Here is an 11644-nt window from a genome sequence, read left to right on the forward strand (position 1 = left end):
TTAGGAATATGAGTTTATTCAGCCCAAGTTCCAGGTTTATAAAGGTCTAAGAAAAGGGAGGGTAAGGGGGCACTTTCAGGTAATCCCTTCGCCCAACAATGACACTGTGATTGGATGAAAGGCACGCCTAATCCCGTTACCTTCCAATCATCAGAGGTCACATTCTATATACAGGGTTCAAGGTCACACCCTAGACCAGGGCAGACAAGCTCTAGGTCACGCTTGCAGGTAGCCGGCAGAGACCTGGGCATGATTTCCCCCATGTCCCAGGGCCCAGGGAGCACATACATGGCACATTGCAGCAAGAATGACCAGGAGGAAGGGGTGAAGAGGTGATGGAACTGGAACAGGAAGGCAGGGAGGAGGGAGCCACCTGCACGTGAGCGACAGGAGCATGGGAAGAGTGCGAAGGCCCTGAGGTGGGAACCCAAGTAGCCCAGCAGGGAGGCCCGTGGGACTCATGGGCCACGGGTGTGCCTGGGGAGGCCGCTGTAGGGTTTAAGGAGTGGGTGACTGTCATCTCAGCTCCAGCTAGTGACCTCTGTCAGGACAGAGACTCCTGGACTGCAGGGAGTCCCGGAACCGCTCTGCTGGCCATGCTGGTGGCTGACCGTGTCAGAGGGCTGTGGGGGGGCACAGAAAGGGAGCCCCTTGAAGGCCAGAACAGAAGAGGAAAGTCAGGGCTTGGCCTGGCAGACGCTGGGGTGGGGGAAGGGAGGAAGATGACCAGGATGACAGTGAGACAGGCCAGGCAGCTAAGAGCTCCAATCCTCTCCCTAGCGGGGTACCCTGGACCAAGGCTTTGCCATCTAGGATTTGGGATCAGAAGGACACCTGCCTGAAGGTTGGGTATGCGCCGAGAGTAGACTTGCCCACAGAGAGCAGGGCCCAGCCCCCACTGCTGCCCACAGATGCCACTGCTAACTCTGAGAGGCGGTGGGTCACGATCCCCTAGAGTGGACGGTCCACTTGGCCCCCCAGCCGGACTCCCGGCAAGTGCACTGTGCACTGTGGGTTTAATGAAGGACCCTGGGTGAAGGACTTGAGGGTGGCACCCACTGGTGACTGCAGCCTTTTAATGGTGACATTGAGCACTTCTTTCTATGTCTGTCATCAGTGTCTATGTCTTCTGGGACACCTGGTAAAAAGAAAAAAAAATCTGCAGAAGGTAGCAGCTGCCTGCTCTTCTAGCAGAGGGGGAGACTGGAGCACGGGGCGCGGGTGGGGGAGGCTGGGCTGTTTACCCAGAGCTCCCCAATGCAGACACGAGGCCGAGCTGAGTGCCAGTTGCCTGCCGCAGTGGGAGTGTCCCGCCCCTGGCCTGCACCCTGGCGGGCCCTGGCAGTCTCTCTCCCTCCCCCAGGCCCACCTCTGGCTCTGGCCTGCAGCAGTTTCTGGTCTGGGAGCTGGAGGGTTTACCGCAGCCTGGGCGGGACCTGGGTGGGGCTCCAGCCTGGTCATTATAAACACGACCAGTTCCTCTGTTTGTCCAGTCCTCTGTGTGGTGCCCAGAGGAAAGGGGTGGCCCTGGCAAATATCCGGAGGTGTGTTCTTCCACCCCCTTCCCCTGCAGGGTGGGCCACATGCTCCAGGGGGAAAGGGTGGCTTGGGGACTCACGGAGGCTTTACTGGGCAGACTGCACCTCCAGTCCCACCTGGATGGGTCCGAGCTCCTCCCACCCTCCCCGGTTTCTGCAGAGGCCCTGGGAGCAGCTCTAGTGCCCCCATGTGGTGGGAGGAGGGAACCGATGGGCAGGACCCTGAGTTCAAGGTGAGCAGTGGGACTGGGCACACAGAAGACCAGAGAGTGGACATGGAGCACAGAGCTGCAGCATCAGAGCAGGAAGCTGGGGAAGCAGGAACTATGGGTTGCAGGGGTGTCCCTAAGATCTGAAAGCTGGAGGCAGGTGACAGAGCAGGCCAGGACCACCTGCTGGGCCCAGATGGGTTCCCTGGAGGGGGTGGGCAGTGTTCAGGCTGACTACCAGCCCACGCACAAGCGCTCTGAGCCCCAGGGCAGACAGGGAAACTGGGCCAGTTGGGGAGGCCTGGCCAGCCCAGCTCTGACCACCCTCTGGCCGCTTGGGACCAGTTGAGACAGGTTGGCTGCTGGCTCCTACCATCCTCCCACGGGCCACTGCTGCCAAACCTGTCCCCTGGCTGGCTGCCCGCCTGTGGATGGGCCTGCCTCCGGGCTGGAGCTGGCCGCAGCCTTCCTGGGCTGTTCCTGAAGGAAGGGAACTCATGGGGGTGGGGGGAATGCCAGTTGTAGCATGGGGGTCCTCATGCCAGGTCAACTGGCTGCCAGCCCTGTGCCAGACACCGCACCGGGCACTTGAGACCAGCACCCCCCACCCCCCAGCACATTGTCCCAGGCCTCTAGCCCTTTGCTGGACAGCCTTCTGTCCCCTCCTGCTGTCATCTGGGGGCAGGGCTGTGGGTCCCTCAGGAGGTCGGCCCTGGGGCGCACTCGGGAAGCAGAATTAGTAAAAACACCTTTTCTTCCTGTTTCACAGATGAGTCACCCGGAGCCCAAAGAGGAGCCATCACCTGCTTGAGGGCACCTCCAGCCCAGCCAACCTCCAACCAGGTGCACAGGGGCAGCAAGGCTGGGGCCACCCACAGGGGAGCCGGCTGGGCCCCTGTCTGAGGAGCCCTCCTGGGAGCCGTGCCAATGATTTGCCTGCACCCACTGGTGCCTAGGGGTGGGTCCGTCTGGGTCGGGGGATCAGAGGCAGAGAGAGGTCGTTGCTGGAGTCATCTGTCAGTCCTTGGGTTGTTTTTCTGGGCTCCCTATGGGACCGCACCATCCACACGCCACCCCTCCGACTGACCTCCTTGGTTAAACTTTATTTATTTGCAAGAGTCATGGAGAGATGTGTCTGCTGGTTTACTTCCCAAATGGCTGCACCAGCCAGGCTGGACCAGGCTCAGGCCAAGAGCTGGGAACTCCCACTGAGTCTCCCCCATGGGTGGCAGGGGCCCGAGGACTTGGAGTGTCTTCCCCTGCTTTCCCAGGGGCATTGGGACAGAGCTGCGTCGGAGTGGAGCTTGAACTGACGCTTGTCTGAGACGCTAGTGTCTCAGGCAGCAGCTTACCCTGCACCCCCAGCTCCAGTGCTCTGCCTCCTTTACCAGCTTCTGTTGAACATGTACTCGGGGCCTGTGCTGTGCGAGTGCCTGACCCAGCACAGTGGCAGGGCGGGTGCCTGCGTAGATAGGCTGTGTGTGTCAGGGGCTCAATAACTGCTTGTTGAGTGAGGCTCTGAGGATCTGGTGGTGTTCTGGAGCAAGGGGTGGGGTGGGAGGAGCTAGCCAGAACTGGTCGCTGAGCACCAGCAGTGTGATGGGCCAGGACCTGGCCAGTGACACAGATGGACTAGTGATGGGGTCTGTGCTAGGCCGGCAAGCGCAGGCCCACAGCTGGCTCCTACCAGGGACACCCACTGGCTTGGGACTCAGGGATGGAGGGACGAGCTGTGGGTCATCTTACTTGCTGTACTTGGAAAGGATTCCCTAGCTTTCAGTCAGCTGAAGGGGCGTGGGCCCTGGGTGAAAGCCACTGTGGGGGTGAGGAGGGAAGGATGGAGTGACAGCAGATGGCGAGGGTCCTCAGGGGCCGGGGAGGGCTATGAGCAGCGGAGGATGGGACCTGACCCAGTGTTCACAGGAGGAACAGGTGGACCGAGGACCTGCGAGGAGGCTACTGCCTCTGATCTGGGTGGAAGACAGGCTAGGATGGGCAGAAGGAAGGAGGGAGATAGGTGGGCAGGTGTCCACAGGCCAGTAACGCCTGCTTCCCCACGTCAGGCCCCAGGCCTCAGCCCTCGGGGTTCCGGGGTCCTGCCACCATGTTCGGGAAAAGGAAGAAGCGGGTGGAGATCTCAGCGCCATCCAACTTCGAGCACCGCGTGCACACGGGCTTCGACCAACATGAGCAGAAGTTTACGGGGCTGCCACGCCAGTGGCAGAGCCTCATTGAGGAGTCAGCCCGCAGGCCCAAGCCCCTCATCGACCCTGCCTGCATCACCTCCATCCAGCCAGGTGCCCCCAAGGTATGCCCCACTGTCCACTGCTCCCCTGGCCTGTACTGACCCCCAGGACGCCCCCAGCCTTTAACCCCACACTTGACCCCCACCTAGGACAGTAACCCTCTATACTGATCTCCCTGCGTTCTAGCCCCAACCCCCCTCCTCAGGTCTGGGCCAGCATTACCTCTGTACCCACTGTTCCCCAGGCCCAAGTGCCCAGGCTCACCTAGCAATGTCCCCTCCAGCCCTGCCCTGTGCCCTGTGCTCTGTGTCCAGCCCCATGCCACATCCCTGTGCTCAGGACCTTCCTGTCAGCAGTGGACACCCTCCCCTGACAGGGCGGGGGTCAGAGAGCCCAGAGGAGGCACTCAAGCCAGGCCAGATCCAGGCGAGCTTCCTAGAGAGAGGGGAGACCTCAGGTGGACCCGAGGGCCATGAGGGGTCAAGGAGCTGGGCTCGGTGCTGGGGAGATGACTCCCGGGAACACTGGAGGTGTTCTCCCTGAGCCAGGTAACGGGGTCAGGACTAGAGCGGAGCCTTGTTTCCCAGGCCATGCTCCTCACCCCGTGCCACCTCCCTGTGCCATGGCTGCCTACGCTTGGGCTTGGACCCTGCCCCCAGGGCTGTGGGAATACTGAAGACTGGGCCGGGGGAGCCAGCAATCTGTTTCTCTCGGGGTGGGGATGGGTGTGCCCCACTGTACACTGACTCAGCACCTCCTGGTGCCCAGCCCAGGCCCAGCAGGGAGGCCAAGGAGTTAACCACAGACAGTGCTGCCCACATTCAGTCTGGCAGTCCCTGCAGGCTCTGGAATTCTTGACCACTGCTTAAAAAGCCGGAGACTTCATATCCACCCACAGGGTTTGGGCTACTCAGGATGACCCAGCTGGAACCCCCTGGCAGCTGCCCATGCCACCCGCCTCAGCTCCCAGCCAGAGGAAGGAGCAGTGTGTTAGAGGGTGCCTCACATCCTGCTGCTGCCCATGGGCTGAAGTGCTGGCTTACCTTGGCTGCCCCTCTCTGAGAGAGCCCTCAGGCCCAAAGGCCACTTGTGCACGGCTGACTTCTGAGGCTTCCCGGCTGGCGGCCCACACTCAGGAGGGCAGGGTCCCTGGTTTCCTGGGCAGCCCTGGGCTCCTGCCTGCAGGTTTCCTCTTCTCCACTCAGCCTACTCCCTGGCACCTTCAGTGCGCCGGGCACTGTTCTAGGCACGGGTGGAGCAGGTGCAAAAGGCTGCCCTCCCAGCACGTGGTCTCTATGTTTTCAGCGTTCCGCACTGGAGGAAAAAGGATAAAGTGGGCCAGAGGCTGCAGAGATCTGCAGGAGGGCAGGGAGGGAGCCTGGGGGGGTGCCAGGCTGGAGGAGACGCTCCAGGCAGTGGGACTGGTCAGGTCAAAGCAGTGGGAAGGAGGGGTGCCTAGTTGTTAGAGGAGGTGGGAATGCTCACACCTGGAACTGAGGGGTGAGAGCCCTGGAGGCTGTGGCTGATCAGGGACGGGGAAGCAGGTAGTGGCCATCACATGCCTTGGGCCAGGCCGTCCTGTCTCTCCCTGGACTCGACCCTCTTCCACCAGGAGGGCAGAGAGCGTGGTTTGGGGGTGAAACCCTGGCAGCTACGGGGAGGAAGCCTGGCCCAGAATCATGTGCTCTGCAGTTCCTCAGGGCTGGTGATTGGGGACTTCTCTCCCCACCTGCATCCCACGGGGCAGGGCAACAGCCTGGCTCCCCTCCAGCAGCCATCGTGGTGGGGATGAGGCTGCAGAGGTCCCCTTGGTGCTGCTCCCCCACCTCCTGCCCAGCCCATCATCACTCCATGGCATTGCTTCATTGTGTCTCTGTCTTGTCTTTGTGTGTGTTGTATTGTCCTGTCCCTGTGTCTTGGATGCACGTCCTGTGTCCCCCTCCTTGCCCGGCCCCCACCCTGCCATTGCCCGGGACCCCAGACCATCGTGCGGGGCACCAAAGGTGCCAAGGATGGGGCCCTCACGCTGCTGCTGGATGAGTTCGAGAACATGTCGGTGACACGCTCCAACTCGCTGCGGAGAGACAGCCCACCACTGCCTGCCCGCGCCCGCCAGGAGAATGGGGTTCCAGACGAGAGGGCCACGGGGGTGCCAGCGGGCCCAGAGAAGACAGGTGGCCGAGGCCGGGCACCCAGCCGCAGTGAGGCAGGGGGCGGCAGCGGTGACAGGCGGCGGGCGGGGCCGGAGAAGAGGCCCAAGGCTTCCAGGGAGGGCTCAGGAGGACCCCAGGAGTCCTCCCGGGACAAACGCCCCCTCTCTGGGCCTGATGTTGGCACCCCTCAGCCTGCCCCTGTGGCCAGCGGATCAAAGCTGGCAGCTGGCCGGCCCTTTAACACATATCCCCGGGCCGACACGGACCACCCATCCCGAGGTGCCCAGGTAATAAATAGTCCCTTCCCTACCCACCCCAATCCCCTTCCCTGGTTCTCACCCACCAGCTTCTGCCCAGGCCTGGCCCCGTGTGTGTCTCTCATCCCCACTACCCATGTGTCTGTGCCCTGGCTCTGGGAGCAGAGCTGAGCCCTGTCCTTCGCTCACAGCCACCTCTCTCTTCTGTTGCAGGGGGAGTCTCGTGATGTGGCCCCTAATGGGCCATCCTCAGGTGGCCGTGCCGTCCCCCAGTCCTCCTCCCGACCTCCCACCCGTGCCCGTGGCCCCCCTAGCCCTGGAGTGTTGGGTCCCCACGCTTCCGAGCCCCAGTTGGCCCCTCCGGCCCGCACCCCTGCCGCCCCCGCTGTGCCCACTGTCCTGCCAGCCCCAGGCCCCCCAGGTCCCTCTGGTCCTCCTGGCCCCCGCTCGCCACAGCGTGAGCCACAGCGAGTGTCCCATGAGCAGTTCAGGGCAGCCTTGCAGCTGGTGGTGGACCCCGGGGATCCCCGCTCCTACCTGGACAACTTCATCAAGATCGGAGAGGGCTCCACGGGCATCGTGTGCATTGCCACTGTGCGCAGCTCCGGCAAGCTGGTGGCCGTCAAGAAGATGGACCTGCGCAAGCAGCAGCGGCGCGAGCTGCTCTTCAATGAGGTGGACAGGCTGCCCCAGGCTGGGCTGGGCTGGACCCCCTCATCCCTGGCCATCTCTGCCCATGCTCAGGGTTCCTGCTTCTGTCCTAGCGCTGCCCACCACACATCTCTGTCCCCAGGCCTGCCTCTCCTTGAGTATCAACCCAGGATTCTCCCTTGGGGACTCTTTCCTCCTGATTCCCCCCATCCTTTTTTTTTTTTTTTTAAGATTTATTTATTTTTTATTACAAAGTCAGATATACAGAGAGGAGGAGAGACAGAGAGGAAGATCTTCCGTCTGATGATTCACTCCCCAAGTGAGCCACAACGGGCCGGTGCACGCCGATCCGAAGCCAAGAACCTGGAACCTCTTCCGGGTCTCCCACAAGGGTGCAGGGTCCCAATGCATTGGGCCGTCCTCAACTGCTTTCCCGGGCCACAAGCAGGGAGCTGGATGGGAAGTGGAGCTCCCGGGATTAGAACCGGCGCCCATATGGGATCCCGGGGCTTTCAAGGCGAGGACTTTAGCCGCTAGGCCATGCCGCCGGGCCCGATTCCCCCCATCCTTAGGCCAGAGCCACAACTCTCCGGTCCCCCTACCTCCAGCCCCATCTTCTCCCCTCTTGTTGGACATCGCCCGACATCCCCCATCCAGCAGCCAGGGGTTCTTTCTAGCAGCTGGGCCGGCCCGTTTTGCTCTCTGGCACCCTCAGGACAAGGTCCTGCCTACCTTGTCCTGGTCTCCATCTTGGTTTTGTGCAGCTCTGGTGCTAGGGAACTTGTTCCAGAGGTAGACTTTGGCTCATTCCCCAGGGAAGGTGGTGTGAGGAGTATCCCCAGTGCCAGCTTCTCCTTCCTGTCTCAGCCTGTTGCCCATGCCACAGTGCCCAGCTGTGTGTCACAGGCGTCTGCACAGCGTGCCCCACTCCCCCAGCCTCCCTAGCAGGTCCTTCTCACACCTGAAATTCTGTCTTCCCCCCCGCCCACCTTATTCACACCCTTTAACCTCACCCAGCACCTGCTTCTCCACCTTTCCTCCACTCTGCTCCAATTCTCTCCCCTCCTCCTTCTCCCATCACAGCCTGGAGCCACTCAGAGACCAGGCTAGGCCTTGGTTGAGGTTAGGGTCAGAACACATCATTGGAGGCCTCAGGCTGACTTGGAGCTCAGCCCAGCTTTTGTGGGTGAGGGCAGGCAGTCCAGGGTGAGCCAGGGCTGGGGGTAGAAGCGGGCCTGGGCTGGAGAGGGAGGCGGGAGGCCTGGCTGAGCCGGCCTGCGCCCATGGCCAGGTGGTGATCATGCGCGACTACCAGCACGAGAATGTGGTGGAGATGTACAACAGCTACCTGGTGGGCGACGAGCTCTGGGTGGTGATGGAGTTCCTGGAGGGCGGGGCCCTCACCGACATCGTCACCCATACCAGGTACTGCCCGGCTGCTCCCTGGGGTGGGGCTGAGCCTCCCAGGGCCCCCTGCACCCCTGGTGCGGGGCCCTTTCTGCTCAGCTGCTCCCCCATCCCCACCACGCAGGATGAACGAGGAGCAGATCGCGGCCGTGTGCCTGGCCGTGCTGCAGGCCTTGTCCGTGCTCCACGCCCAGGGTGTCATCCACCGGGACATCAAGAGTGACTCGATCCTGCTCACGCACGACGGCAGGGTGAGGAAGCCGAGGGCAGGAGGCCACTCAGGCCTCCCAGCCTCTCCCCACTGCCCTCCCCTGCAAAGGGAGGTGCTGAGCCCAGTGAGTGAGTGGCTGTGGCAGTGGGCAGTCGCTCTCCTGCGGTCGCATGAGCAAGGGCCCAGGTCACCAGGGGTTGTGTTTGTGCTGCTAGGGTGTGAGGGATTTGCCGTTGGTACAGGATGCTGGGAACTGTAGTCCAGGCCTGACCCGGAAGGACAGGCTGGAGTGGGCAGCCACAGCTCCTGGCCACAGGCTTCTCCCTCCACTGAAAACCAGCTCCCAGGCTAGCACCCCAGGTGGCTGTGGGCCTGTCTCCCATGCTTTGGACAGAGATTCTGAATCTGGGGCCAAGGATGAACTGCACAGTGCCCAGGAGCCTGTTTCTGACCCAGGAGGATGTGGGTTCTGTGGAGAAGGCCCTGGGTGGGGTCCAGGCAGGCTGGGGCCTCCCCCCAGCAGCGTGCACCCCTTGTGGGGCTGAGACGATCTTTCACAGCCCCGAAAGTCCGAAGACCACAGTGTGAGCCCTAGATGCCAGCTGAGCAAGGCAGGGGCCCGTGCTCCCAGCTTGGGCCTAAAGGGGGCAGGGCCCAGGACTCCAGCTGCCCTCTCTAGACCTATCCACCCCCCGCCAGGTCAGGGGCAAGTGAGGGAGCTGCTCAGTGGTCTGGCCATGGGCCAGCCTGACCTCCAGCTGCTCCGGCAAGCCTGTGTGTGTGAGCCCCAGGCACAAGGCAGGTAGACAGCTGCTCTGCCCACCCTCCACCCTGGGCCAACCCTCTGAGCCCGCCGCCTCTGCCCTGCTGCAGGTGAAGCTGTCAGACTTCGGGTTCTGTGCCCAGGTGAGCAAGGAAGTGCCACGGAGGAAGTCCCTAGTCGGCACTCCTTATTGGATGGCCCCAGAACTCATCTCCCGCCTGCCCTATGGGCCAGAGGTGAGTGTCCCGGCAGCTCAGGACCTGCCCAGCTGCCTGGCCCGGAGACCACAAGTGGACAGGCCGTGGCCACGGTGGCCTATGACACTATTGCAGGTGTTTTCAAGTGAGGGCTGCCCCGGGAGGCCAGGGTTCCTGCCCTGTCAGGGCCAGGAAGGTGGCCGCACAGAGACCGGACTTCCACCCAGGGATGCTGTGTGGTGCTGAGAAGGGGCAAGGCCCACAGACCCCACCCACCCCAGCCACCCGCCCTTCCCCCCTCCCTCGGCACCGCTATAAAACTGGAGCCCTTCAGGACAGGGAACATCACACTGGACAAACAGACAGGTGTGAGAGCCTGAGGGGATGGTGTGGTGCAGGCATTTTGCGTGGACGCTCGGTCCCTAGAACTGCGAATGTCTGAAGGATGGGTTCCAAATTCAGCTGGTGCCCTCCTGCACCCCATTTCACTGCAGCAGGTGTTCCCCTGCAGGATCAGAGGTGACCCCTGGCAACTTGAGGATGTGTCTCCCCAGAGTTGACTGATGGGCTCAGCATGGATCCTGTGCTAGTTCCTGAACTGGTCACTGTGTCCCCTGACTGCTGCTGGGGCTACATGCCCATGGCCTGAGGGCTGGAGGAGGTTTCCCCAGAGGGGACCCCAGGGTGGGGAGCGGGCAGCACCCTCCCCAAGCCTCGAGGAGGCAAAGCCAGACCTGAGGCCTTCCCTCCCTGCTCCCACAGGTGGACATCTGGTCACTGGGCGTAATGGTGATCGAGATGGTGGATGGGGAGCCCCCCTACTTCAATGAGCCCCCCCTCAAAGCCATGAAGATGATTCGGGACAACCTGCCACCCCGGCTGAAGAACCTGCACAAGGTGGGCCCCGTCCTGCAGGGGGCTCTGCCAGGGAGTGGGGTTGGGTTGTGAGGACTGAACCCCAGAACCTGAGCCAACAGTGTTTCCTGGGCCACTGCTGCCACCCACATACCCACGCCTAGGCTGGCCTGGCTACAGGCATATGGCAAGGCCTGGACAGGGTCTTCCTGACCAGCAATCGCCTGGTGGGCAAGGGTGCCTCCAGCGCCTTCACAGTCCTGCCTGATGGGGAGGAAATAGGGCAGGGTTGGTGTCTTCATCTTTACTGCCAGTCCTGGGGCCACACTGTAGACAGCTGTGACCTTGTTCCTGTCTGGAAAGTGACTGCCACCAGCCCAGCTGATGAAAGAGAGCACGCAGCCTCCTGTCCCACTGACTGTCCCCTGCCTGCCCCACAGGTGTCGCCATCCCTCAAGGGCTTCCTGGACCGCCTGTTGGTGCGCGACCCAGCGCAGCGGGCCACAGCAGCTGAGCTACTCAAGCACCCGTTCCTGACCAAGGCTGGGCCACCCTCCAGCATTGTGCCCCTCATGCGCCAGAACCGCAACAGATGAGGCCTGGCACCTGGGCCAAACCAAAGAGCCCCTGGGGTCACACTGCCCCACCAGAGGCCAGCGGGGGCACCCCGCTCCTCCCTGCCTGGGGCGTTTGCAGGGGGGCCATGGGGACCCCACTACTGAACTCTGGTTTTCATTTTGTGACTTTGCAAAAATCACGGGGACTCCTGGAGCAAATGAGGCCCTCAGGACCCCTGCCTCCCGGGCCAGGCCCTGCTTGCATTCTCCTGGCCGAGGAAGGACTGGTGGCCCACCACCACTGGAACCCCGCCACAGGGTCGCGGGGGGCTGCAAAAACACTAGGAATGAGGTGTGTGTGTGTGTGTGTGTGTGTACACAACAGCGCTCACGTGTGCACAGAAGTATGTATGTGTGTATACACTAGTGAGTGTACATGTATGTACACTGTGTGTATGCTGTGTGCACACATGTGTGTGCATGTGGGGCGGGGAGGCACATCTCTGCCCACCAGCGTGAGGTGGGTGTGTCTGAGACCTGGCCCGACCCCACCCCCCACCCCCTGAGCCACTGTGGGGGCCGATCATGAATGTCTGACGC

The 11644-nt window shown here is 62.3% G+C and overlaps 1 protein-coding gene across 1 annotated transcript; it reads left to right on the plus strand.

Moving 5' to 3' along the window:
- Positions 1–3784: 3784 nt before the first annotated feature.
- Positions 3785–11435, plus strand: PAK4 (p21 (RAC1) activated kinase 4). The gene is made up of 8 exons (XM_004595178.2): positions 3785–4055; positions 5975–6433; positions 6617–7078; positions 8346–8479; positions 8586–8712; positions 9546–9671; positions 10395–10529; positions 10928–11435. Exons 1-8 carry the CDS (start codon positions 3852–3854, stop codon positions 11081–11083), a joined length of 1803 nt encoding a protein of 600 aa, XP_004595235.1. The 5' UTR covers positions 3785–3851; the 3' UTR covers positions 11084–11435.
- Positions 11436–11644: the final 209 nt, after the last annotated feature.

Source organism: Ochotona princeps, chromosome 16, assembly GCF_030435755.1.
Source record: "Ochotona princeps isolate mOchPri1 chromosome 16, mOchPri1.hap1, whole genome shotgun sequence".
Lineage (NCBI taxonomy): Eukaryota > Metazoa > Chordata > Mammalia > Lagomorpha > Ochotonidae > Ochotona > Ochotona princeps.

Excerpts from the sequence above, each read along its gene's own strand:
- PAK4 (XM_004595178.2), top strand. The coding sequence starts at position 3,852 with ATGTTCGGGAAAAGGAAGAAGCGGGTGGAGATCTCAGCGCCATCCAAC. Across the intron at positions 6,434-6,616 it reads ACCCATCCCGAGGTGCCCAG|GGGGAGTCTCGTGATGTGGC; the intron begins GTAATAAATAGT and ends CTTCTGTTGCAG. Across the intron at positions 9,672-10,394 it reads GCCTGCCCTATGGGCCAGAG|GTGGACATCTGGTCACTGGG; the intron begins GTGAGTGTCCCG and ends CTGCTCCCACAG.